The 27822-nt window shown below is 48.1% G+C and overlaps 2 protein-coding genes across 4 annotated transcripts in view; one reads left to right on the top strand and one right to left on the bottom strand.

Annotated features, from left to right (window-relative positions):
* The window catches only part of TMEM120B (transmembrane protein 120B), a 39056-nt gene extending 24192 nt beyond the window's left edge, over positions 1-14864 (top strand). Inside the window, exons 5-12 of the mRNA XM_051972739.1 lie at positions 792-887; positions 3708-3797; positions 9299-9364; positions 10205-10266; positions 10848-10940; positions 12285-12349; positions 13279-13347; positions 13473-14864. Coding sequence (XP_051828699.1) covers positions 792-887; positions 3708-3797; positions 9299-9364; positions 10205-10266; positions 10848-10940; positions 12285-12349; positions 13279-13347; positions 13473-13583 — 652 coding nt within the window. The 3' untranslated portion in view covers positions 13584-14864. The remainder of the gene's footprint in view (positions 1-791; positions 888-3707; positions 3798-9298; positions 9365-10204; positions 10267-10847; positions 10941-12284; positions 12350-13278; positions 13348-13472) is intronic.
* A 635-nt stretch (positions 14865-15499) lies between these two features.
* RHOF (ras homolog family member F, filopodia associated) overlaps positions 15500-27822 on the bottom strand; it is a 48622-nt gene continuing 36299 nt past the window's right edge. For all 3 annotated transcript variants that reach the window (XM_051972741.1, XM_051972740.1, XM_051972742.1), the window contains 3 exons: positions 18391-18500; positions 16883-17017; positions 15500-16422 (listed from right to left, as the gene is read on the bottom strand). In XM_051972741.1, coding sequence (XP_051828701.1) covers positions 16258-16422; positions 16883-17017; positions 18391-18500 — 410 coding nt within the window. In that variant the 3' untranslated portion in view covers positions 15500-16257. The remainder of the gene's footprint in view (positions 16423-16882; positions 17018-18390; positions 18501-27822) is intronic.

Genomic DNA, 27822 nt, shown 5'->3' with positions numbered 1-27822 from the left:
TAAACAGAATTAACCAATAGGCTAGATTTTTATATTTTAGAGCTGGGAGGGACCTTAGAAGCCAAACCTTCCTTTTATAGAGCAGGAAAGTGAGGTGAGTTTGACAGCCGACTAGGGGTCATCAGGAGTGCTACATTGGATAGAACGCCAGACCTGGAATCAAACCCAGCCCCAGAGATGATGTAGTAGCTGTGTGAACCTGGGCAAGTCACCTAACTTCTCTACCTATTTTCCTCATCTGCAAAATGGGGATGATAGTAATAGCACTTATCTCTCAGGGCTGTGGCGAGGATCCAATGAAATAATGAAGCACAGTGCCTGGCACCTTGTAGGCTCTGTATTTATTATTCCCTCCTTTCTCTCTGTGTCCAAGGCAGAAAAGAAGGAAGGTATCTGAAGTGCGATTTGAATCCGGGTCTTCTGGTTTTTCAGGCAAATACCACAACTGCTGGGCCATGCCGTGCTAAATCAGCAGCACATTCCACATCTGTAGCCTCCGCCTCCTCCCTCTCCCGCAGAAGGAGGCAGGCGACTTTTATGGTTGCCCCTTGTGGGAGATGTCATAGAGGGCATTCTCATACAGGGACGGGCGGGCTGGGGTCTTGTGTTATAGATGAGAATACGGAGATAGCCAGAGACGGAACACGACTGCCCCACAGTCAGACAGCGAGCCAGGGCCGGGCCCCCAGCCCCTTGTAGCTGTTGCCAGGAGGGGAGGAGAGAGGCTGGTATCGGGGACGATGGCACATGGTGGGGTTCTAATCTAATCCTGGCTGGGCTGTTCTTGGCAGGTTTGCTTACAAGGATGAATACGAGAAATTCAAGCTTTACTTGACTATTATCTTCCTGCTTGGAGCCATAGCCTGCAGATTCTTCCTACACTACAGGTGAGTGGTCTGGGACCTGGACTATGGTGGGGCCTGTGGGAAGAGAGGAGGGTCTTGGAAGCTGGGACTTCTGGGGTGCCTGTCTCCCCTTCAGCCAGACCCCGTTCCAGACCAGAGAAGGCAGTGAATTTGGACGGCTAGGGTGAGATCTAGGACAGCCGTGGGTGGGGCTGAGATGGGGCTTTTGGCTTTCCTAGGGTGGGGGTAGGGGTGGGGTGTGTGGGTTTCAGGCCTGGTTGCTCATCCCAGATTAATCCACCAATGATTATTCATCTCCAACCTGGGATTAGCCCAGCTCTTGAGTTTGGGATTGCATTGATGCTTTGAGGGTTCATAGAGTTAGAAAAGGCATTTAACATGTATTGGACTACCTGCCATCCAGGGGAGGAGGGAAAAATTTGGAACAGAAAGTTTTGCAAGGGTCAGTGTTGAGAAATTACCTGTGTATTTGTTGTATCAATAAAAAGCTTTAATAAGATTTAGAGGGCCCTTAGATATTATTTCGTCCATCTCTCTCATATCATGTATGTAGAAACTGAGTCCCAGTTACAAGTTGGCCCAAAACAGTGAAATAACAGGCCCGATTATCACACACCTAGTAGGTGTGAACGTGGTTGGTTTTGAATCCAGGTCTTCACCCCACTTCCAACCCAGTATTCCCACTATGTACGCCCCACTGTTCCTTTCACCTAGCTCTTAGTACTCTCTGCTCCCTCATAGGATCCTGTTTATACTTCTCTGTGTATATGTTGCCTCCTGTCATTGAATATAAGTTCCCTAAGGCTAGGAACTGGATTTTTTTTAAATTTTTATCTTTGTGTTCTCAGTGCCATGGGATGAGATTAGGCCTTGAATGTCCCTGGGGGTGGGAGCCTCCTGGGCAGGAGCTTCCTGCAGCCAAGGAGACCTGTCTCTCTGCTCTCCAGAGTCCCACAGCCTCTCATGTCTACTACATAGTGGGCTCTTTATGAATGCTTTCTGGATTGTTACCTCCAAGGCCCAGAGGATAAGAGAATCATAATGTCTCATGTGTGTCGGATCCCCCTCCCCCCCCCTTCCACCTCCCATGTCTTCAGCACACGGAGACAGGTGCGTTTCATGGTTGATCCCTTGTTGGAGATGTTTGTAGGTACAGCGGACACAGGGATGAACCGATGCCCTACGCTGGTACACATCTTCCCTCCCATACCAGGCTTTTCCATCCTGGGACTCTTCTCTGTGACCTTCCGTAATCCTTCACAGAAAACCTACCCAAGATGTTAGTGCAGATTTTTCTTTAGTTCTCTTAACACTCGCTGGCTCCCAGATGGGCACATGGTATCGATAAAGAACAATCAGCCGGCACGTAATAAGCCCCTGTGCTGTGGCCAGACTCTGTGCTGGCTTTAAAGCTACAAGGACAATAATGAAACCGCCCAGCCTTCAAGATGCTCATATTCTAATGGAGGGGGCAGAGAAGGAGATGAAAAACCCATACGCAGACACATAAAAGAAACATACAGAGTTGACAAGAGATAATCTTGGAAAGAAATGTCTTATTCTCACTAGAGCAAGAGAATGGTTCGCAGAATACGATGGAGAAAGCTGCAGTGCCTTTTTCTCCCACTCCTTAGGCTTGAATTTCCCAAAATTCTTGAACTGCTTGATAGACGCTGTTAAAATTAGATTTTGTTTTCTAAGCTGTGTATGTGGGGTGGGGAAGGGAGGGAAGCACTAGGCCCAGCATCCCCGGGAGGTGCTGTTGCAAGAGTGGATAATGGACTGGTAATTCACAGAGTTGGCTATGAGACTCTCTAGAGCCTGCTGGGAACTCAAGCCACCTACTGCCACAGGGCATTTGGCTCAATCATTCAGGTCCTTTTCCCAGGCTTTCAGTAAACAGTTTGGTTAATCTGACGTCCAAACAAAGACTTTTTCCATCTCCTCCAACCCCAGACCTAGTCCTAGGCTTTTCTTTTCCCTGTTGAAACTAGGGAGCTTAGAGGAACCTCAGAGGTCAGCTGTCCATGCTCCTCTTTTTATAGAAAGGCAAACTGAGACCCAGAGAGGAAAAACAAATCAACATTTCTTAAGCACCGACTCTGCTAGAGGCAGCTAGATGGCAGCGTGGGTAAAGTACTGATCTTGGAGTTGTGAAGTTCTGAGTTCAAATCCAGACTCAGACCCTGGGCCTCAGTTTCCCCATCTGTAGAATGGGAATAATAATACTGTTACCTCGTAGGATTGTTGTGAGGCTCAAATGATATAAAACAGGTCAAACTCAGGCCGGCAAAACCCCCAAGTGTAACCCCAACCAGATTGAAATGTAATAAGTAGGCAAAGTTTGATAAAATAATTAAAAATACAGTACAACATAAAGTTATTTTATGGTTTTTCTGTAGTGGGGAGAAAAGGGATCTGTTTCTCTTTGAGTTGGACACTTTAAGGAAGTACTTTACAAATGCAAATTAATATGTGATGTGGGGATGGTTAGCATGGTGTGGATGCCTAAGACCTGTGAGAGGGAAGAAGTTGCATGAGGTCTGGGCCGCAGTTTCCTCTTTTGTAAAATTCAGAGGTGGGCTTCAAGCTCTAGCTCTGTGATCCTGTGATAGTAAGTCACTTCCCCTCTCTGGGCTGGACTTTCACCATCAGTAGAGTAAGGGAGTTGGGCTCAGGACCCTCATCTTGGGAAACGAGAGCTTTGGCAGAGAGTCAGTGTCCATCCCAGCTGGTCACTCACGGGCTCCTCTGAAGCTCTTCATTCACCCCGTGCCACGTTCTCCCCCTTGGGAGATCTGGAAGCCGACCCCTCACACCCCCTGCTTCTCTCTATCCTAGAGTAACTGATGAAGTGTTCAACTTCTTGCTGGTCTGGTACTACTGCACGCTCACCATCCGGGAAAGCATCCTCATCAGCAACGGCTCCAGGTACCAAAGGGAGGAGGGGGCATCCCAGGGGAGAGGGCGGCGGGGTCCTGAGTCACAGGATCCTGGGTCCGGAAGCATGGAGGCAGCTCAGGGGCCATCAGGCCCACCCCTCTCCTTTTTCAGAGGGAAGAAGCGTTCTTTCCTGTGGGAGAGCTGTGTCCGTTTCATTGTCTCTCTCCCCCATTTGTGGGTGAGTTGGTAACAATGAGCAGTTTCTGTCATTTGTGATGGAATTGGATCTTTTAAAGAAAGAGCTAAAACGGGCACATGGTCCCTGGATTTAGGGGCCAAAGGATCGAGTGACCTTTATGCCCCCGACAATCAATCAGCAAGCAGTGACTTGGGGCCTGTGTTAGGCCCTGGTGACAAAAGACAGAAAGGTAGCTGATCCTTGCCCTCAATGTCGGGCTGACATAATAGTTAAACCCAAATAATGTTGGTGTAACTCGAGAAGGGTCCAAGCAGCAGTATTTATTCAGTGGGTGCTGGGCTTACAAATTCGGCCCTTACCCTTGAGTCACTAAAAATGGAAGAAGTGGTCTTGGTGGACCCCTGAAGCCATTAGTGGGGAGAGGGACACCTCCTTTTCTGATCTCAGAGAATTATGCCTGTTTACTCTTCCCTCCCAACTTGGAAGGCCCTTAGTTTTCCCTCCAATTGAAAATCAGGTGACCTAATTTTGTATTCAGTTGTTTTCTTTTAATTAATCAGTGTTATTTGATTAATCGTTTTTAACATATAAAAATCTGTCTCACTCTGTATTTGGGATCCAGCGCCAAAGCTGAGGAGAGTGGCTGGTCCTGATTTGTTGGGCAGTTGACGCGCATTGCTTAATAAATCAATATTCTCTGAAGCGCAGACTTTTGTTTCCTTAGTCATTTCATCTTTCACCTGCCACAGTTTTGCCTTTAAGGCCCCTAGATAGTGCAGTGAGTAGAGTGAGCCTGGAATCAGAAAACCCGAGTTCAAATCCTGCATCAGGCATAGACCTGAAAAAGTCATTTCACCTCTCTCTGCTTCAGTTTTCTTGTTTGTAAAATGGAGACGATAATAGCACCTGTCTCCCAGGACTATTGCAAGAATCAGACAAGATAACATCTGTGCAGTGCTTGAAGAAAATTAAAGCATCATGTAAATTCTAGGTCTTCTTATCTCCTGCCCCTTTCAGCACCAGATGACAAATCTGTGATTTCTAAGAGGACTTTCCTGCTTGAGAATCCTTTCTGTGTCTAAATGTGGGGAAGAAGAGGAGAAGACCGCCCAGTCTTTGGCTCTGGCCTGCCCTTTGCAGCTGATACTGAGGACCCCAGATCCTTATCTGAAAGCCCCTCAGGAAGCACCAGGTTTAGCCACTCCTTCTGTAGGCTGAATGCACACACTCTCCACACACACATACATAGAAATAGATTTGTTTTCATCTCGACCTAACATTTCCCCCATGTAGAAAACTTCTTTCTTGAAGGCAGAGCAGTTCCTTACTAGCCTTAGAATGCTTCCTGAGACGTGGAGGCAGAGGGATTTTCCCAGCACCATTCATACAGCTGTTATGTGAACCCAGGTGTTCAGACTCCATAGCCATATGTCCTAACACACTGGAGAACCTTGGAGCTCTGCACTGGTAGGAGAAGTTTCCTTATGAGGACCTCTCTAAATTCACGAAAATACAAGTCCAAACTGGAAAAAAAAAATCTAAATATATCTCGGAGAACAGGGTGTTTATTCAGTCTCCAGAAGTCATTTGCTTATTTATGGGTTTTCCATATGGATTCATGGGCACCTTGAAATCACTCTTTGGCCCTCCAGAGCATCGAGATTTATCACATGGCGTGATAATGGAAAGAGGACCTGCCTAGAATTAGAGACTCTTGGTGCCTCAAGGGGCTTTGCTAACTGGCTGGCCCAGTCCCCTCATGTTAAAGATTAGCAGAGACTGAGAGAAGTGACTTTTAAGTGACTTTTCCACTTTGTAAATCACTGGTGAAGTTAGGGTTGGAATCCTGGGCTTATCCTCCAGGCCATGTGCTTTTTTTCCTGTATTGGCTCTCCCTTTCAAATCTCATCTCTTTCTCTTCTATTTTCCCTCCTTTCCCCCCCCCCCCAATATTTTATTTTTCCAAATACATGTAAAGATCGTTTTACACTTTCATTTTAAAAATTTTTTTTATTGAAGCTTTTTATTTTTAAAAGGATAATTTTCTGTTTTCCTTCTTAAAGAACAGTTCATTCCTCCCCTTCCCCTTTTATTAGCTGGGGAAGCATGATGACGTCGGCCAGTGACGTGCTGTGTTCTCCCATCTCTAGTCCCGGTGCTCTGCCGTAACTCTAAGAGCTAACGAGACCAAGAGCTGAGTTTCACAAAGGGGGCAAGGAGTCTTTAATTCTCTGTCTTAAGAGGGCAAGGAATAAGGTGTAGAGAAAGAATAGAGAGAGTAGAGGAGGTCGTCCTAGTGTATCTGCCGCCATCTTTGTTTCCGGGATTTGGGGAAGGGGAGGGAATCTGGTCCCTCTGCACTGAGGTAGGCAAGCCCTGTTTATGTGGATGTGCTCCCTGCCATGACTGGCCACGTACACAGATTATGGTTGCTGTCGTTCAGTTGTTTTTCAATTGCACTTAGTCCTTCATGATGCCATTTGGGAGTTTCTTAGGAAAGATACTAAAGTGGTTTGCCATTTCCTTCTCCAGTCCCTCTTACAGATGAGGAAACTGAGGCAGAGGGGGAAGTGACTTGCCCAGAATCATATCGTAAGTGTCTGAGGCTGGATTTGAACTCGGGCAGATGAGTGTCTTCCTGATTCCAGGCCTAGCACTATTCACTACGGCACCACCTAGCTGCCCCTTTTATCCACAGATGGCAGAGCTAACTGGGATAATTTGCCAGAACTCAGCAAAGTATGTGTCTCTTATCCTTAGAATTAATGCCCCATTCTCTGCCCCCAGAGATCTGTTTGAGATATTTGAAATCCCATCTTTCCTAGGGATTAAAACATGTGAAAATATAAAAAAATTATAAAATAATCCCAGGAGGAAGGCATTGCTTAACTGTGGTAGCCCGAGTAAAGGCCGTCTAGGTGGTTCCGTAGTGCACAGAATTCTTGGCCTGATAGTGAGCTAGCCCTGTCACTTCCCCCCGCCTCAGTTTCCCCATTCCACTTACAGATGAGTATGCTAGAGGAAGGGCACAGTAAAATGCTCCAGTATCTTTGCCAGGAAAACCTCACAGACAGCATGGTGCCCTCATCTTGAAGAATTAACTCTAATAAACAATAATAGGATATAACTCCCACACGGCAGAGACCACTTTTTTTTTTGCCTTTTTTACCTCCAGGGCCATTTGCAGTCTCTGGCACATGGTAGGTGCTCTCTAATATTGGGTTGCTATAATATCTAGGTGTGATTCATAGATGAAGACCAAATCCAAAGTAATAGCTTGGGTTTGAGTTTTCTTCTTGGGAATAAGAAGATCTGGAAGGGATTCTTCCAGTCCCAGGTTCTTCATAGGCACATACTAGGTGCTTGAACGTTCGTTAAATTAGTTGGAAGCATAGATTTATAGCTGAAAGCTAAATAATAACAGGATATTAATTCCCACAGGGCAGAGACAACTTTGTTTTTGCCTCTTTTTTTTTTTTTTTTTAACCTCCAGGGCCATTTGCAGTGTCTGGCACATAGTAGGTGCTCTCTAATATTGGGTTGCTATAATATCTAAGTGTGATTCAGAGATGAGGACCAAATCATAATAGCTTGGGTTGAGTTTTCTTCTCAGGAATAATGAGAGCTGGAAGGGACTCTTCCAGCCCTAGCCTCTTTGTAGGCACATAGTAGGTGCTTAATAAATGTTATTAAATTGGTTGGAAGCATAGATTTATAGCTGAAAGGCCCCCAGAGGCCATCAGTCTGAGTCCTCATCTCACAGATATGGAAACTGTAGACCCCAAAGATGTCGTCCCTGGCCTTTGGTCAGATGGTATCAAAGACCCGATTTGAACTCAGATTGCAAATCCAATGTTGTCTCTGCCTGTATTTTTCATAGATTAGAATAAACAGGCCAAAAGGGCTGACCCACGGTCACACTTTAGTTTGTGGCTGAGCTGGAGGGGCCACTTAGGCCTCCTGACCCCAATGTTCAGTTTTATTTCTGCTGCTCCCTATTGTGTCCCTTCCTCTCCCCAGCATAGGATGGAGAAAATACTGAGGGAGATAATGTAGGTTTTTTTATGCAAGACAGATGGAGCTGACTTGGAGGGACTCGGAAGAGCAGCAAGTCTTGCAGCATGAGGCTGGTTTGAAGGAACTTGGGCTGGTTAGCCAGGGAGGAGAAAGCCTGGCGGGACATGATGCTGCATGGGAACAATTCTGGCTGCCCCCTGGTGTCATGGACTGCCTTGGGAGGCAGAAGGGGTTCCTTTCCTTCTGTGTGCTGGGGAAAATTCATACTCAGATCTGGGCAGTCTTAGGCAACCTTTGGGGCCCCTTCCTACTTGAGATTTTGTGATTCTTTGAAATTACCAGGAGGCAGATTTCACTCAGTAAAGACCGAAAATAGAAGCAGGTCCTGTCCTTAAAGAACTTCAGTTCTATTTATAAACAAGGGTAGAACAGGCTGTTAGGAAAGGTAGTGAGCTACTCAGTACTAGAAGTATTCAAATGGAAGCTGGTTGTTACTTGTCAGGAAGATTGTAGAAAAATCCCTGAAATAAGGGGAGGAGGAGTGTCAAGACTAAATGACCAAGAGGTCAGTCAGTCAACAAGCATTTATTAAGTACCTACTATGAGCCAAGCACTGTGAGAATGGATTCAAAGAAAGATCATAAATCTCAAAATTAAGCAGTCTCTTCTCTTAGGAGCTCTGGTCTCTATGCAAATAATTCTGTACAAATAAGAGATAAACAGGATAAACTGGGCCTAGTCTCAGTGGGAAGACCCCCAATAAAAGGAGAGACTTTTTATTTCAATTTGAAGAAGCCACAAGAAGGAGAATGAGGAGGGACAGAGTTCTGTTTAGGGGGACGGTCAATAAAAATGCCCAGAAGTTACTGCCACGCCTTTGGGGGGTGGAACTACCTGGGGTGGAAATAGTCATAAGTGAAATAGAACCACTTTGCATGGGACAGATAGAAGGAGGTGGGACTGGAGTGATGAAGCCCTGAGTTCAAATCCAGCCTTAGATCACCACCACCCTGCTGGGTAGGTGCTCTTATCCCCAATTTACAGATAGAGAAACAGAGGCAGTTTTATGTTAAATGACTTGCCCAGGATCCCACAGGATGTGTGTGAGCTGGATATCTGAGCAGATGCAGCTTTGTTGCTCTGATGTCCCTTTCTGTAGGCAGGGTCAAGCCCGATCCCCTACCCAGAGAAGCTCCCTTTATCCTGGGCTCGGTTAGCTCAACCAAAGCTCTTAAATAGAGCCTCCTTGTCAGAGACGTCCCCGGAGGTGTGCCACCAAGGGGGCGGCTTCCTTTTTTCACTCATTCTCCCTTTCTTTGTCTTTCTTTCCAAGAATTAAAGGCTGGTGGGTGTCTCACCACTACGTCTCCACATTTCTGTCGGGGATAATGCTGACCTGGTGAGTGCTCCCTTCCCCTCCTCCCGCCCTGCTCAGGGAGGGGGGTGGGGGGCTGGAGGCCGAGAACATCCTTGGCCAGACGTAAGATACAGGATCTGCTTGTAAATAGGACTGGGCCTGGGCTGGATCCAAGTGGAAGGCCAATAAGGACACAGCCTCGGGACAACTCCTCAGCCAGGGAGCAGGGGAGCGAGTCCCCGGGCCTGCCGCTGGTGGCTCCCTGACTCAGAAGCCTGGGGAACAGCCATGGTAGAGAGCCTTGGGTTCTCGGGGAAGGAAGGTTTAATAGTGGGCTTGCCACCTCCAGGTGGGAACAAGGTGAGGGAGGGGTGAGAAGCAGAGCATGAGAAAGCAGGATGGATGGAGTGGAGAGAGAGAACAGAATGGGACGGGGGAGGGAAAGAGAGAGACAAAGGGGGGGAGAGGGAGGGAAGGAAGGAAAGGGGTGGGGAGAACAGAATGAGAAGGGGAAGATGGAATGAAAGGGGTGAACAGAAGGGGAGAGAAGAAAACAAAAGACAGAGAAGACAGGAAGTTGGAAGTCCTCAGCAAGGGGCCTTGGGAATTAGGGAGAAGGGACTAAGTGTCGGGGCCCCCAGGACCAGGGGATCAGGGAGCTGGGAAGCCCTGCTTTTCCATGACTTCAGGGTTGGGGACGTGATGTATGTGGCCATGTGGGGAGAGCCCAGCCAGAGGCCTCTCCCTTCCTACCCTGGGTGTGCGTGGCTTGGGGCCACCGCCAGTGCAGGATGGACAGGCTGGTGATGTTGGCAATTAGGATTTGACAACCCGGTCTCCTTTTATTTTATTTTACTTTTTCACTTTTCCTGTCTCCTCCAGGCCGAACGGACTCATCTATCAAAAGTTTCGCAATCAGTTTTTAGCTTTTTCCATCTTTCAGAGTGAGTGCCTCTTTCCTGCTCCTTTGCCCAAAGCGAGGGCCTCCCTTGGCAGTAGATGGGGGAGAGCTCTGTTTTCGGCTCCTATGGGATGCCAGGGAGGGGGATTTGATTCTCAAGGGAGTGGGGTCAGAGACCTAGATCCTGGAGGTGAGGGTCAAGGGAGAGGAGGCTGCTTTTTCTTCGGGCTGGAAGCCCTAATATTGGCCAACGAAGCCCTGACCTGAAGGCTTCCTCTCTGTTCAGCCCATCTAGATTTTTTGATTAATGAACTGAAAACATCTCTCTGTCCTTGTGGTCTTGGAGAACTGCCTTGGGATGAGATTGAGATGGCCCCTTCCCAAATCCCCCCCTTCCCCTTTTGTGATTTGTCCTTTGAGGGAGTTTCAAGAATAAAGAACTCAACTTTGAGGATCTCAGTTCAAAAATCACCTCTGATACTTACTTCTTAGATGATCCTGGGCAAGTCACTACTTTCCCAGAAGCCTCAAGTTTCCCTTCTGGTCTTTGAGCGCCCTACCAGCTAGAAGTCTTTTTGTAGTGACTTCTTCTTGAGGTCAGTCCTCTCCCCTGTCCCTCTGCAGGCTGTGTCCAGTTCCTACAATATTATTATCAGAGCGGATGCCTCTACAGACTCCGGGCTCTGGGGGAAAGGAACCATTTGGATCTCACAGTGGGTGAGTACCCCAGCTGCTGAGCCTCCTCTACTGAGGATACATCTCTGTAGAAAAAATAAAAGTCTTATCCAAAGGTTAACATTGACCCATCAACACAGCTGGAGCATTTCAAGGAATTTCATTGTGTGAAAAATGATAGCTTTTCCGGCATTCCTTCTAAGCTTCATGGGGTCCCTTGGCCCCTTCATCCACATTTCCTTTTCCTCTTATTGGGTTGAATTTTATTTCCTTGGTTAGAAGACTGAGATTTAGCTCTTTTCCATTTTCTGCCTGGGTGATTTGGGGCAAATGACACAATTTTTCTGGGTTGTCCTGCATTCCCTTAATTAAAAGGGTCAGATTAGAGTATTATCAAATCTAAATAAAAATAAAACTAGGAACCACTAAATTGTCCCTTTGGGTTTTCTGTAGGCTCCTTATTGACTTAGAAAACCACATGTTAACATTATTTTATTGTATTTTGATTTTCTTTGTTAAATATTTCCCGATTATTTTTGAATCTGATTTGGCCCATGTTTAGAAACCTTGTGAGCCAAGTTCAGTTGAGTCCTTGACACTTGGACTAGAGGATTTCTGAAATTCCATGATCCTGTGACCTTTATTTTCTGTCACAGAATAATGATAATCACAGATTTGTTTAAGGTTCAAAAATCTACAGAGCACTTTCTACCCATTAAAATGGCTGGCCCCATTTTACAGATGAGGAAAATGTCCAGTGAGGCTGAGATGGGTTAAATGGTTCAGTGGATAAAGTGCTGGGCTTAGCACCCCATCCTGAGGAAAATTGCTATAAAATGGACCTTGAGAGAAACTACATCCCTAAGCTCAAACACTTATTAAGGGCTCGACCACTAGGGGGTGCCACAGTCCACAGAACATAGGGTCTAATAGAGTCAGGAACTCATTGTGGTTCAAATCCAGCCTCAGACACTTCCTAGCTGTGAGAGTCACTTCACCCTGCCTGCCTCAGTGTCCACATCTGTAAATGAACCGGAGAAGGAAATAATAAACCACTCTTGTATCTTTGTCAAGAAAACCCCAAAAGGAGTCTTAAAGAACTGGATGTGATTGAAAACATTTTCTCTCCCAACATGATTTGTAAAGAGATGTGTATTAAAAAAAATAAAACCATGTACATGTATAACCAGAAAGAAAAACAATTTAAAAAATGACTAAAAACAAGGCATGTGGCTATTGGGTACCTGAAGTGTAAACCAAGAAAGAATCACAAGCACAAAGACAGTAAGATTGATTGATTGATGGGAACGAGGGCATCTACTGACCTCCTGCCCCATGATGCAGATCTGACTTCCTCCTGTCCCCCAACTCTGCCTTCTTTTCCAGAGGGATTCCAGTCTTGGATGTGGAGGGGTCTGACCTTTCTCCTACCGTTCTTGTTCTGTGGTCATGTAAGTCACCCCCCGGGACTCTCAGGGACCCCGGGACGTTTGCTTATGGTGTTATTCCCTGCTGCGGCTGAGCAGGGCGGCACATGGCAGTCGTGATAACAATTATAATTGTGGTGCAGTGGACGAAGAGCTGGCCTTGGAGCTAGGGATCAATAGTAATGACCACAACAACCAGCATGGGGAGAGAGCGCTTTACAAATAGGATGCCACTTGATCCTCACCACATTATCCCCATTTTATAGATGAGAAAACTAAGTCTCTCTGAGACTGTAAGTTGCAGAGCAGGTGCTGTTCTGTACCGGTAGAGGGAGCTTCCACACCTGGGAGTTCCTGGTGCCAATGAAATCATAAATAAAATAGGTCCAGTTCTTATCATCTCTCCCTGATAATAACAATAATAACAGCACAAGCTGATGTCATGTTTAACAAATTACAGAGTGGCTTGGACTTAGGACTTCACAAGTTAGGACTGAAGCCCATGGATGAAGGGGTTTGGAACTTGGGGGCGGCAGCTCCCCAAGGGGCCTAGGGATCAACTGCAGGGAGTCTGCCCGTAACAAAATAACAATAAATGGCATTAATGGAGAACTTCCTGGTGTGTACTTTATAGATCTGCTACCTCATTGGATAACTGGGATGGGAAAAGCTGAACATCCCGTTCCAGTCCAGTTCTTTTTCTTTCTATTCCCCGGGATTTTGTTTTATGCTTTTAGAACTAGGATTCTGAGGAATACTTCAGAGAGTTCCTCAGCCTGCCTGCTTAAGGGCTCTGGGACACAGAGGAAGCCCCCTTGGGCTCCAGCCCAGTGGGGTGGGGAGGGCCTCCCAGGGAGGGGAGTAGCCTCCAGACTCGGTGTGGGGTAATGGCTTCTCCCAGCACCTAAGAGGCAGCCATCCTGAGAAGAGGCTCTCCATCTCTCCCCCTGCAGTTCTGGCAGCTTTATAACGCCATCACCTTGTTCGAGCTCTCTACCCATGAGGAATGCAAGGAGTGGCAGGTATGGGGATGCTCCTTGGCGGGGATGGCAGGGCAGGCCCCTTGGATCTGGGGGGAGGTCAGCATTGTGGACCGTGGGGAAGGGGGCCGGCCCCATTGCTTTCCCCCTCTGCCCTCCCCTTCCAGGTCTTCGTCTTGGCCATCACCTTCCTCATCCTCTTCCTGGGCAATTTCCTGACCACGCTCAAAGTCGTGCACGCCAAACTCCAGAAGAATAGAGGCAAGGTGAAGTTATGAGCGACGTGGCCTTCCCTGCCCAAGGGTCCCCGGGGTCCTGGACGCCCTCGCCAGGCCCCTGGGGCGCTGGAGCTGGCCGTGGGACCTCCGTCACAGCCCGCTCCAGACTAGAAGAATGTGAACGCTCCCCTTCAGTATTACCCCAGACCTGTGGCCCCCAATCTAGATGCCTGGTTCCCTCTTTGTGTCTATTTAAGACTGGGTCTCCCCCGCCCCCGGAACCAGAGACCTCTCTTACCCTGATAGCTGCCAGCCTCCACAGGTCCGGTCCCGCCTCCAGCTGGATAGGAGCGGGGAGAGCAAGCATGTGTCCACGTCTCCCCGTGTTTGGAGGTGAACTTTGCTGTTCCAGCGTGAGCCGGATCCTTCAGTGTCCTGGGGGCCTCCCCCGGGAATGCTGCTACTCCCCTAGGATTCCCTCTGCCCTCCTGCCTCCCCCGTGTGCGGGCCTGAAGGCCCCAGAGCTCCTTGGCTCCATCTGCACCGGCCCCTCTGTCTCTGGGGGCGGCGCCCCCCGGAGTCGGGGCTTCTCCCCCAGCCTTTCCTCGGGACTCCTTCCCGCCTCCCGACGTGTTTGTGTTGGAGAGAGGGGGGCTGAATGTTTACAAGACGGACTCCCAAGGCTCCCCCACTGGACGTAACGGAAAGAGCGTTGGATTCGGAGGCAAAGCCTCGGGTTCAGAGCCTGCTGGTCGCCGGAGGGGCTGAACGAGGGTCTCTGGGCTACCACCTCCCACCAAAGGAGCCCCACAGCCCCTTCCAGCCCCTCTTCTAGCACAGCTGCCTGGGGCGGCCTTCCGGGACCCCCACTTTCTGAAGACTGGACAGCGTCCCTGGTGGGGGTGGGGGCTGGGTTTGGAACCGAGGGGCTGACCCTCAACCTCTGGACGCCGCCCCGAGGGCAGTGTGGGCACACTCAGGGAAAACGGGCTCAGGCTAGGACTCTTAGGAACTCCCACAGTCCGGGCCCGCGGGCTACTGGGAGAAGTCATCGAGGGGGTGAACCGGGGGAGGAGAGGAAGGCGGGAGAAAGCCAGGGAGAGCCGAGCTTTATTTGGCTGCTCCGAGGGAAGCGCCCCCTCCTGTGGCCGGGTGAGAATCGCTTCTGTCTGGGTAGCGGCCACGCCCAAGCACCTCCCCCGAATGCCGCCATCTTGGCGGGGTCGAGGGGGACTTTGACCAGCCAGAATCTCCTCCCCCACCTCCCTAGTCTTTAGGTGACCACCGCCCTCGCCCAGACCCTGGGATGGTTTCCGTTTTTAATAAAAAATGCTCACTTGTCTGAAGCCTACTTTTTTGGAAGGGTAGAATTAAAGAACAAACGGGGTCGGCAGGATAGCGCAGCAGCGCTGAGGTCAGGACCTGAGTTCCAATCTGCCCTCAGTTAACACTTCCTGGCTGTGTGACCCTGGGCAAGTCACTTAAACCCACTTGTCTGGGGAAAAAACAGTGGAATCTAAGGGGAGAGGGACCGGTTTGAGGCTGTGGCGCTGATGGGCAGCAGGGGCGCTTTAATGGGAGGTGCGCTACTTCTGGGAGCTGGCTTCTGCTCCTTCCTCCAGAACTCGGGCAGAGAGCATGGGCGGCCCTCGGTGATCCATCCCTTCTCCCTCCCCGGGCCTCTGTTTACCCTTCGGTAAAATAAGCACCGCGCTGGCCACATCCCCAGAGGGCGTGTTCGAGGAAGGAAGGCAGGCTGGTGGTTGCTGTCTGCAACTTTGTGATAGGCAGGAAGGAAGGGGGGGCAGGGCCTGTTATCGCGGCCGCCCGGGGTTTGGGAAATGGGAAGGGGTGCTCCTGAAAGGGAGACACGACAGGATGGGCTCCTCCGGCCTTGGGGGCCCCTCTGGCCATCGGCTCCTTCGGCCGGTCGTTGTTTTCCAACCAGTAACGGGGCCAGGGCCGAGTGTCCGATCTTTTGTAGCTTTTTGTTCCTCTTTTAATGTCAAAGTGAAATGTGGCCAAGATGGTGTGGGAAAAGGACTTGGGGAATTGTAGTCCCCCTCAGGCGGGCCCCGACGGCAGGGGTCCTTCCTATGTCAGCGGGGCACCGAGAGCCACTGAGCGTGATAACGTTTCAGAGATTAGATAGCAGTCCTCAGGAGGACAAAGACCTCGGCAGAACCTCCCCCCAGGGCAGCGTCCTTCCTGCCCGCCCGGGGCAGTGAGCTTGGCCCCCAGTCCGAGGCCTTCCCCGGCCTTCTCCCTGCGTCGCTCGGGGCTCATTCAGGGCACGCGGCGCACTCCCCTCCTCCGCTCCCTGGAGCTCCCCACGTGACCCGAGAACAGGCGGAATGTGGCCAGGTAGCCGCAAGCAGCCGCTTCTTCCTGCCGCTTGGGGGGAGGGATCGACGCGCCATCTTTGTGGCCCAGCACCCAGCGCAGACCTGGGACGCGGGGGCTCATCGATGGGTGAATGTGGATCCATCGCCCGAGACCCCCTTTTCACGAGGGCCAAAACCGAGACTGGTTGGGAGTCAATTCGGAAACACGGGAGGCGCTCTCTGCCCTGCTCTGGGGTCCCGGGCTCTGCCCTCCTGGGGATGGGTCCGAGGACCCTTCCCGGGGCAGGATGGAGCCCCCCTCCCCCCTCCCTCCCCAGCCACGAGCTCCACGGGAGACTGGAGAGACGGACGTCGCCCAGCCCGGCTGGGCTGCCAGGACCGGGGACCCCTCAGAGCAGCGCACAGAGCCGCCGCTTCTTCTTGCGTTGGGCCTTCTTGAGCGCGCTCAGCGCCACCTTGGTGGCCTCCCGGAACACGTCCTCCACGTTCTCGCGGAACTTGGCGGAGCACTCCAGGTACAGGGCCGCCTTCATCTGCTGGCAGGCGCTCTCGCCCTGGGGGACGCGGGGCCCAGCGTCAGTCACCAGAAGCCCTCGGCCCCGGGTTAGCGCCCCCCACCTCCCCGACGCTTCTCCCGGACTCCGGGAGACGGGGAGACAGCCCGGGATTGGCCGGTGGCTCCCTCCCCCGCTCCGGATGCCCCCGGCCTCTCCCCCGGGCACTGCCCGCACCAGTCTTATGTTGATGGAAAATAAAGATCTGTTTGTCGTGGGGCAGGTGCAGGTGCCATAAAGGAGCTCAGCTTTTGCCCCATGACTGATCAAGGAGGGGCAGCGGAGGGGGGAGGGGCTTGTGAAATATCAGTCCCGCTCAGAAGGGGGAGCCTGCCCCGCCCCCTCCCACGCCTGAGACAGACCCTTCAGAGAACCCCCCCAGGCAAGGGCAAAGTCCCTGGAGCACCCGGGCAGGGAGGGGACCTCGGCTGCTGCCCGGCTCGGAGGAGCCGCCACTGACCTGGGCGTAGGTGATGGGCTCCAGGTCGGCAGCCCGCAGCTTCCGCAGCTGCTCCTTGTCCTTGCGCAGGTCAGTCTTGCAGCCGATGAGGACCATGGGCGTCCCGTGGCAGAAGTGAGTGACCTCAGGGTACCACTGTCGGGGAGACAGCCACGGCCCAGAGAGCGTCAGTTCCGGCCCGGGGGGCGGGGGGCCCAGAACAGTGGGATCCTGCAACCCGAGCTGGGAGGGGCCCCAAGGATGCCCTAACGTCCGGTCTAGTCCACTTCCCCAGTGTGACAGAGGGGGAAACTGAGGCCCGCCCCAAATCACATCCGCAGGAAGAGTTTGGAGCCAGGTCCTTTATCCCGGAGCCAATCCCCTTTCCATCATGTCCGCCCAACTCTGCCGCGTGGGATAAAGGTGTGTGGCCATCTCGGTTACCTACTTAATTGAGCCATTTCTCTCTAGGCCTCTGTTTACTCACCTGTAAGGTGATCTCTAAGGGCCTAATAATAATGACTGATAAAGGTTAATATGATTAATGAGTAATTATAATAAATAACAAAAGGAGCAGACCTGTAGTTTCCTTGGTAGGTGAAATTGAAATAAAAATTGTTCTCTTCCCTAATAAGGAGACTCCTTTTTACCCATTCACATGGACATCTCCTTTGCCACTGAGGTGGACGCTATTATTATCCCCATTTTATAGATGAGGAAACTGATAGAGGCGAATGACCTGCCCAGGATTACACAGCTAGGATCAGAGGAAGGACTTGAAATCCTGAGGTTCTCCGTCTACTCTAGCTACTAACAATGTGACATTTGTGGCTGGAAGGTTTGCAGAGCATTTTATGGGCTTTATTTTACTCTCACGCTGACCCTGCGAAGTAGGTGGATGGAGAAAATGCCAGGGAGAGGGAAGGGGCTTGTGCAGACATCGGCTCCTGGAACCACTCAGCCTCTTGGCCAATTTGTTAATCTCTTTTTTTTTTTTTTTTTTGCTGAGGCAGTTGGGGTTAAGTGACTTGCCCAGGGTCCCACAGCCAGGAAGTGCTAAGTGTCTGAGACCAGCTTTAAATTCAGGTCCTCCTGACTTCAGGGCTGGGGCTCCAGCCACTGCACCCCCCAGCTGCCCCCAATTTGTTAATGTCTCAGAGTCCCAGCTGCCTCATCTGAAAAATGAGGATCCCCACCCTCGCCCTACTCCCCTCTTCGGGTTGCTGCAAGCCTGAAAGGGCCGTTTGAAGGAAGGAAGTTGTGATTCCCGTGATCTCTGAGCAATCGGAAGGGGGTCACATGCCGGGCCCTAGGAGGGGGCTGCGGGCAGAACTGCCACACCTGGGCCAAGGTTTCAGCCCTACTTCAGTCTCCCAGACTCCCCCTGCCCCCTTCTTTCCAGCAGGAACTTTCCATGGTGCTGACCTTCTCCCCCAAGTCTCAGCCAGTGACCCTCAGAGGTCAGGAGGGGGGACCAGGCCCAGAGCTCTCCGGAAGGCTCTTCGGGCCTTCAGTGGGGGGGTCCTCACCTTAATGAGCACATTGTCATAGCTGGTGGGATTCATGACATCGTAGCAGATGAGGACAAGGTGAGTGTTCTGGTAGGACAGCGGCCGGAGGCGGTCGTAGTCTTCCTGACCTGAAAGTTAGGGAGAAAGAGCCATCACACGCCATCCACAACCGCCACACTGACAGAGAATCGCGGTTCGGTCACTTCAGTCCCGTCTGACTCGTCGCGTCCCCATTTGGGTTTTCTTGGCAGAGATACCAGAGTGGTTTGCCGTGTCCTTCTCCAGCTCATTTGACAGATGGGGAAACTGAGGCAGCCTGGGTCACACAGCAAGTAAGTGTCTGAGGCTGGATTTGAACTCGTGGCACTTACCTGCCCTTTATAACATACAATAAAATTTTGAGTAAGTAGTTATCCAGTTTCTACTGGAAGACCTGCAGTGGGCGGACACCATCACCTCCTAAGGCAACCCAGTCAGCTTTGGTGGCTCGGGGGATCGGGAAGGTTTTCCTTAGCCTGGATGTGCTTCTTTGCAACTTTTACCCCTCTCCTCTGGCCACTGGGCCCCAATAATAATAGATAATAACAGCAACAACAATCTAGCATTTGTTATGTGCTTATGTACGGCCTGTACAGAACATATGCAGTAAGCGAGCCGAAGAGACTGAGGTTACCAGAAGTTGGGGGGGAGGGGAGAGCAAAGGCTTCACTAGGTGAAGTCCGAGGTCCATCCTGAGAAGCAGAGGGAGGAAGGGAGGGCGTCCCTAGCACGAGGGGATGGACGTAGGGAAGCTAAATGCATAGACAGCCAGAGACGAAACGCGGAACCCGCGGCGAGAACTGAGCCAAGACCAGTCGGACCGGATCGCCAGGTGCCCGAGGGGGAGTGATGGCCAACAGGGCCAGAGAGAGCTTTGGGGCCCGTTGGGGAAGGGCTCCAAAAACAAACTGTTTTATCATAGAGGCAACAGGGAGCCACGGGAGGTCACAGAGAGCGGATCTCTGCTTTAAGGTAAAACTAATCCGGAAAGTGATGAGGAGGCAGATAGGAATAGAAACAGAAACAGAAAGGGAGGGAGGAAGGAAGAGAGGGAAGAGATAAAGACAGACGGGGAGGGAGGGAGGAAGAGAGAGAGAGAGAGACAGACAAGGAGGGAAAATGGGGAGGGAGAGAAAGAAAAAGAAGAGAAAGTCAAAGAGGAAAGGAGAAGAAAAAGGGGAGAGAGTGGGGGGAAGGAAGGAAGGAGGAAGGGAGGATGAGGACAGAACAACAATTGGGGACAAAGGAGCCAGAGAAAGCCGGGTCAGGCAGAAGGCAGCTAGTTGATTCAGGGACAGAGTGTGAGACTTGGAATCAGGAAGACAGGAAGTTCAAATCCCACCTCAGACACTTATCACTTAACCCTTATCTGCCTCAGTTTTCTCATCTGCAAAATGGAGATAATACTAGTACTTAGCTCAAAGGTTTGTTGATAGGATCACACAAGATAATATTTGGAAAGCACTTTGCAAACCTTAAACCTGTTATATAAATTCTAGCCTCTGTTGCGGTTACCAAAACCAGAAGAGAGCAACTTCCCGAATCTAAGCTTCTTGAGGGCAGACACTGTCGTTTGTCTTTTTGGATCCCCAGAACTCAGCATAGCGCCTGGTACATAATAGGTGCTTAATAAATGTTCATTGATTGATTCCCTATTTAATGTGTACGTAGCTTGCTTTTTACACATATTTGTCTGCATGGTGTCAGTCTCCATTAGAGCGTCAGCTCCTTGAGGTCAGGAACAGACTTTTGCTGCTTTTTGTATCCCCAGTGCTCAGCACACTGCCTGGTACATAATAGGTGCTTAATAAAGGTTCATTGACTGAGAAGCTAAAGACTAGTAAGAGTGAGAGGACGATGAAGGTTATAATCTGCTGGAGAAGATGGAAGGGGATGGGATCGAGGTCACGTGCAGAGGGGACGGGTCTCAGCCAGAAAGGCCTAGAGAGGAAGATTCAGTGTCAAAGATTTTGAAATAAAGACTAGAAAAAGAGGAAGAAAATAGCAGAATTGTCCTAGGCACTTTTTCCATCGTGTCTCCTTCGGTCCTCACAACATGTCTCCAAAGCAGGATGCTATCATGTGCATTTTACAGTTGAAGAAACTGAGGCAGAAGTGAAGGGTGATGGGATCACATAGCTACAAAGTGTCCGAAGCTGAATTTGAACTCAAGTCTTGGTTCCAAGCCGCTCTCCCATTTGAATCCTCTACTTCTTCCTTCAGCTGAAGGATGGAGAAGAGGTATGGGAGGGGGAAGAGAAAGTTTGTAATAGTTCCTATGGAGAGTCAAATATGGAACCAGTTAAAGAGAAATAAAGAACTTCCTCGGTGCAATGAAGACGGATAACTCGGGCCTACGATATACCTAGTTAATACACTGTATATATCAGTGTATACAAGATTCTTAAGTTACAAGGTGATTTGGCAGCAGGAGGGACGTAGGATGGAGGAAGGGAGGGAAGAAAGAAAGGCGGGAAAGGCATTGGGAGCTTTGAAAGAAATAAAGGATAATAGGAGGGAGGGCACACCAGGCAGGGGGGACAGCCTCGGCAAAGGCCCGAAGATGGGAAATGGAAGGTCCCATGTGACAAATGGCAATATGGCTAAAGTGGGGATGGGGAGTCATATTTACTAAAGCCAGAGAGGGAGAAAGGAGCATGGTTGTTAAGGGCTGTGTACCTTACGACATAGTTCTCTAAACAACTTGATTGCTGCTGGACTTGTTCCCTTCCTGAACTGAGGCACCCAGTGATGGGGACAGTTGTGGACTGTCATGAAGGGAGTGCTAGTCTTAGGTGGAGAAAGGGCTGTCTTCAAACCTGGCTCTGCCACTTCACTCTCAGTGTGCCTTTGATCAGGTCACTTCCCTTCTCTGAGCCTCAGTTTTCTCATCTCTAAAATGGAGGGAGAGAGTGACTCTCTGACCTCTGAGATTTCTGCAGTTTTAAATCTACAGCCCTGACATACATGTGATCAACTGTCTAAAACTAGAATTTTCAGAGCCGTCACTCTCTGCTTTGATGGAGACAGTTTCCTCACTAGAAGAGCCCAGGGTAAAGGATTTCAGGTCAGACTAAAAAAAAAAAAAAAAATGAGGGGCAGCTAGGTGGTGCAGTGGGTAGAGCACCAGCCCGGAAGGTAGGAGGACCTGAGTTCAAATCTTATCTCAGACACTTAACACATCCTGGCTGTGTGACCCTGGGCAAGTCACTTAACCCCAATTGCCTCAGCAAAAAAAAAAAAAAAAGAAAGAAAGAAAGAAATGAGCCAGACCCTGCCCTCAAGGAGTTACATTATGTTTGAGGAATATGATACATACCCAGAACAATACATACAAGACATAATTATTCGCGCAGAGGAGGGAGAGGTGGGTTAACCCCTGGGGGGAATCAGGGAAGGCAGCTTAGAACAGGTAACAACACTTGAAAGTGAATAAAGAGAGCATCCAGACCCCGATCACCCCCTGGGCAAAGGAACGGAGGTGGGAGATGTCACAAGCAATAGCCAGTGGGCTGATGGGATCCCAGGATAAGTAAGAGAAGTAACTGGCAGGAAGTGTGAAAGGATGGATTGGAGGCGGATCCCCGAAGACTTTCAGTGCCAGACAGGGGAGTTTGCCCTCCATGCCGGAGGCACTAGAGAACCACAGAGCTTCTTGAGGAGGGACGTGACAGCAGACTTGAGGAATATCAATTGGTCAGCAATGATGAGGAAAGACTGGAAAAGGAAAAGCCTGGAGACAGGAAGAACAACTAGAGGACTTTGGCAATAGTCTAGGACAGAGATGATTGGGTCAACCAAGATGGTGGTTGCGTTAATAAAAAAGAAGGCAAAGTTGAGAGAGATTATGGATATAGAACTCCCCCCCCACTTTTCAGCTTCCTCTTGTGTTTTGTCTTCCTCTATTAGGGCAGCTATGTGGTACACGTATAGAATGCCAGGTAGAGTCAGGAAGAGCTGAGTTCAAATCCAACCTCAGGGATTTCCTAGCAGTGTGACTTTGGGCAAGTCACTTAACTCTGCCTCGATTTCCTCATCTGTAAAATAAACTGGAAAAGGAAATAACAAATCACTCCAGTTCATTTGCCAAGAAAACCTCAAAACGGGGTTAGGAGGGCTTGGACATGACTAAAAAAAAATCACTCAATAACAAACACTTTTGCACATGAGGGTCCTTTTCCCTTTTTTATGATCTCTTTTGGATACAGACTGGTAGAGACACTGCTGGGTCAAAGGGTGTGTCCAATTTAATAGATCTTTGAGGGCAGGGACTGTCTTTGTTTTTCATTTGTAACTGCAGCACTTTGCACAGACAGAGCTTAGCACATAGTAGGTACTTAATAAATATTTATTGACTGACTGGTTAATTAGATGTGAAGGATTAGGGAGAGTGAAGACTCATGGATAACTCTTAGTCTGTGAACCTGGTGACTGAAAGAATGGGGATGCCTTCCATGGAAATGGAGAACTTCAGAAAAGGAATTGATTTAAGGGATTCTATAATGATAGTCCATTATCCACGTATCTAAAGCTCAAATCTAATCACGTCTCCTCCCTCCTCTCCTCTCCTCAGTAAGCTTTGGTGGCTCCCTATGGCCTTTAAAATTAAATAAAAACTTGTTTGTATTTTAAAGCCCTTCCCAACCCATCTAGCCATTATTCCAAATGCTTTCTTGTCTTCCTCCTCCATTACACTTACTCTGTGATCCATGCTTCTTTGCACTGGGTCTCCCTCATGCTTAGAATGCACTCTCTCTTCACCTTGCTTCTTAGAATTTTCACCTTGGAAGTTCACTTTTGTCTGTGGATTCTCAGTGCCTGGGACACAGTAGGTATCTAATAAATGCTTCGTGATCATTTACAATATGTTGCAATTGAGAAACCTGTGGGACAGCCAGCTATCTGACAGACAGTTGGAGATAAGAGACTAGAGCTTGGGAGAGAGATGGGGACAAGATATGTAGATCTGGGCAGCAATATGGAAAAGGAAAAGGAAGGAAGGAAGGAAGGAAGGAAGGAAAGAAAGAAAGAAAGAAAGAGAAAGAGAGAAAGAGAATGAGAAAGAAAGAGAGAAAGTGAGAAAAAGAGTGAGCAAGAAAGAGAAAGTGGGAGAAAGAAAGAAAGGAAAGAAAGAAGGAAGGAAAAAAAAATAGATGGAGAATGAATAGAGAGCTGGCTCTGGAATCAGGAGGATCTGAGTTCAAATATGACAATGGACACTTACTAGCTGTGTGACCCTGGGCAAGCCACTTAACCTCAAGTACCTTTAAAAAAAAAAAAGAAAGAAAGAAAAAACATGGAGATTTGCAACTAGAGATGTAGCTGCACCTAAGGGAGCTTACGGGAGAAAGAGCGTGGCCAGGTCGAAGAGGAGTGGAAGGGACAGGGATGCTGGAGCCTGCTGAGCTTGAGAAGCCAGGAGGCGAACCAGAAGAAAGCATCCAGAAAGAGGCAGAGGCCACAAGGCCGAACGCTGTAGCGTGGTTGAGAAGGATGGGGATGGAGAAGCAGTGATGATGTGGTGATCTTGGACAGTTAACTTCAGGTTAGTCAGGGACAGAAGCCACACTGCAAAAGGTGGAAAAATGAATGGGGGCTGAAAAAGCAGAAGCAAAGAGTGTAGACGGCTGTAAAAGAGAGGAGCTATATGGAAGAACAGTTTGAGCAAAATTGTCAAGTGAGGATTTTTAATAACAAGCGAGACCCACGCATTTTGTACGCAGTGAGGAAGGAGCCCGTGGACGTGGCAAGATTGAAGTCAAATCAGATCAAGCAAGGAAGCATTTATTAAGCGCTTACTGTGTGACAAGCACTGTGCTAAATGCTTTTAAAATACTGTTGTATTTTAACAGAGTTGTCTTAAAACAACTCTGCAAAAGAGGTGCTATTATTATATTATTTTTATACTTTTATTTATGCTTTTATATTTTTATTTATTTAATATTATATATTATTATAATTGCTATTATAATGTTATATTCCTTTTGAGTGTTAAGGAAACTGAGGCACAGAGAGTTTATAAAAATGTCAGCCTACTGACATTTAAGTCTCGGCTCATCAGGAGCTCACAGTCTAAAGTGGGAAACAATGTGAAGCAACTATGTCCAGACAAGATCTATATAAGATAAACTGGAAGTAATCTCCCAGGGAAGATATTAAGATTAATGGCCAGGAAAAGCTTCTTGCAGAAAGGGGAGGGGGAGACTTTATTCCTCCTTGTAGAAGGAGAGGGTGTAGGAAAATAAGTATTTATTAAGACGTGTGCTGGACACTGTGCTAAGTGCTTTAAAAATATCACTTCAGAGATCATGAGAGGGAAAAGGACCCTCAAGTACTAAAATATTTGTAGCAGCTCTTTTGGGGTGACAAGGAATATGAATGTTATGGAATATTATTGTTCGGTAAGAAATGAGCAGCAGGATGATTTCAGAAAGGCCTGGAGAGACTTACAGGAACTGATGCTAATTTGAATGAGCAGGACCAGGAGATTATTGTACACAATAAGAGCAAGATTCTATGATGACCAACTGTGACAGACTTGACCCTTCTTAGGTGATCCAAAAGAATTCCAATAGATTTGGGATGGAAAATGCCATCCGCATCCAGAGAGAGAATTATGGAGACTGAATATTAATTATAGTATTTTCACCTTTTTGTTTGTTTATTTATTTGCTCTTTCTTTCTCATGGTTTTTTCCCTTTTGGTGCGGTTTTTCTTGCACAACATACCTAAGATGGAAATATATTTAAAAGCATTGTACATGTATAACTTGTGTCAGATTGCTCGCTGTCTTGGGGAAAAAAGAGGTAAGGAGGAAAATTTGGAACATAAAATTTTACAAAAATGAATGTTGAAAACCATCTCTACACGGATTTGGAAAAATTAGAGAAAAAAAAGACTCGTTTGATTCTAAAAACAACACTAAAAAGGAAGTGCTATTATTACCCCCTTTTGCCACTTGAGGAGATAAGGCAGATAGGATTTAAGTGACTTGCTCAGGGTCACACAGCTAGGAACCCTCTGAGATCATATTTGAACTCAGGTCTTCCTGACTTCAGACTTAGTGCCATCTGCCTACATTACTCTGCTGGGGGAGAGAAGGAAGATGGAAATGGAGGAAGAACACAGGGGTTAGAGTTGGCAAGAAAAATATCTGGTGCAAAGGAGGATAAACTGAGGAGAATTAGGTCATTTGAAGGATACACTGGGAGAAATGAAGGGGGAATCCATGCTGAATGGTTCACATGGGTTATCTTGGGTGGCCGGATATACTTTTAACACATATTGAACTTGTAATCTACTTGAAACTGCCTCTTTCTTGTGGGAACTGCTTTCTGGCCACCACATCCCAAAGGATACCTGGGCAGTTGATTTCTTGAACCTAAATATAGTACTTGACATTTATCCCAATTGAATTTCATCTAATTAAATTTGGCCCAAAATCCATTCTAGTCTGAAGAAGATCCTTTTGAAGCCTGATTCTGTCATCCAGTATTTTAGCTATCAGGTAACAAGGTGGCTCAATGGATAGAGTGCCAGGCCTAGGAAAATCAGGAAAACTTGAGTTCAAATCCAGTCTCCGATACTTCCTAGCTGAGTTGACCCTAAGCAAGTCATTTCACCCCGTTTGTCTCAGTTTCCTCATCTGTAAAATGAGCTGGAGAAGGAAATGACAAACCACGTCAATATTTTTGCCAAGAAAATCCCAAATGGAGTCACCAAGTTAAATATGACTGAAAATGACTAACAAATGTTAACTATTGCTATCAATCTTATGTCACCTGGAAATTTGATAAGTATGATTTGTTTATGCCTTTATTCAAATAACTGATAAAAAAGTTAAATAGGACTTGGCCAAGGACAGATCTCTGGGCCACTCCATTAGGCACATTAAGTTCACAATGACTGCATTAATTAGATCAGCACAAACAACTGTCCTATCATTTAGGATCTTCATGAGTTCAAATTCTGCCTTAGACACTTACCAGCTGTGTGGCCCTGGGCAAGTTATTTACTGTGTTTGCCTCAGTTTCCTTATATGTAAAATGAGGTGGAAGAGAAGGAAATGGTAAATCACTCCAGTCTGTCTGCCAATAAAACTCCAAATGGGGCCGTGAAGAGTTGGACACAAGTGAAATGATTCGACATCAAACATCAACAAAATGTGCCAGGCATTGTGCTAAGAACTTTAAAAATATTATCATCTGATTTGATCCTCACGACATCTTCAAGGTAGCTATTATCCACATTTTACAGATAAGGAAACTGAGGCAAGATTAAGTGACTTGGCCAAGGTCACACAGTGTCTGAGATGGGATTTGAACTCAGGTTTTCTTGACTCTAGACCTAGAGCTCTTTCTACTGTCCCACCTAGCTGCTTTCAGCTCACACCTTCCCAATCTTGCCTACAAGGCAACAATGAGGGACTTCACGAATTGTTTTGCTGAAACCTAGGTGAACCATCAACAACGGCCGACTGGTCTACCAGTGTCATGGCACTGTCAGAAAAAGAAATGAGGTCAATTTGGCATGAATTGCTCATAGGGAAGCCACACGGACTCTATTTTTACCACTTCCCTTTTTTTTTTTTTTTTTTTTTTTTTTAAGCTATTCACAAAACCATCGCTTTGACAACATGTTCTTGGGTTTTACCAGGAATCAATGACAAGTTTCCTGGACTATGGTCTGTAATAGTCATAAGTGGCATTTTGGGCTATCCCAAAGCCTTAGTGCAGTGTTGTGCTTTATGAACACAAAAGGGCCCTGTCTGATGCTTTAAGCTTCAAGTTTTGCAGACATATAACCACAAGTTGGCCACTATGGTTATTGTTATGCCCATTTATGGATGAGAAAACTGAGTCTGAGAGACATTGAGTGACAGCCTAAAGTCTCAGAGCTAATAAATCTCTCTCTCTCCCTTTCTCTGTCTCTCTCCCTCCTCTTCTCTCTCCCTCTTCTTCCTCCCTCTCTTTCTTTCTCCCTCCTTCCCTCCCTCTCTCTTTCTTCCTCTTCAGGACATTTGGCTATTTTCCATTCTGCGGCACTATTTCTCTCATTCTAAATGACTTTTTGAAATTGAAAAGTCCATGGCTCAGCAATCATACAATAACTAATTAGATAGTGCTTAATATACGCCAGGCACTGTGCTGAGTTCTTTACAATTATTATCTAATTTGACCCTCAAAACAGCCAAGAAGATAGAGACTATCATATCCTACAGATAAGCTAATGAAGGCAAATGGAGGTTAAGACGAATAAGGTCATGCAACTGGCAAGGATCTGAGGCCAGATTTGAACTCGGGTCTTCCTGACTCCAGACTCAGTACTTTCCTAGAAACTCCATGTTTCCTTTGATTTTTATCTCCTTGTTAACCATTTTTATTCTCCCCCTCTCTTGTCTGAAAATTATAT

Source organism: Antechinus flavipes, chromosome 1 (assembly GCF_016432865.1).
Source record: "Antechinus flavipes isolate AdamAnt ecotype Samford, QLD, Australia chromosome 1, AdamAnt_v2, whole genome shotgun sequence".
NCBI lineage: Eukaryota > Metazoa > Chordata > Mammalia > Dasyuromorphia > Dasyuridae > Antechinus > Antechinus flavipes.
The sequence above is the reverse complement of the archived record's forward strand: the minus strand, read 5'-3'. Positions and strand labels throughout refer to the sequence as shown.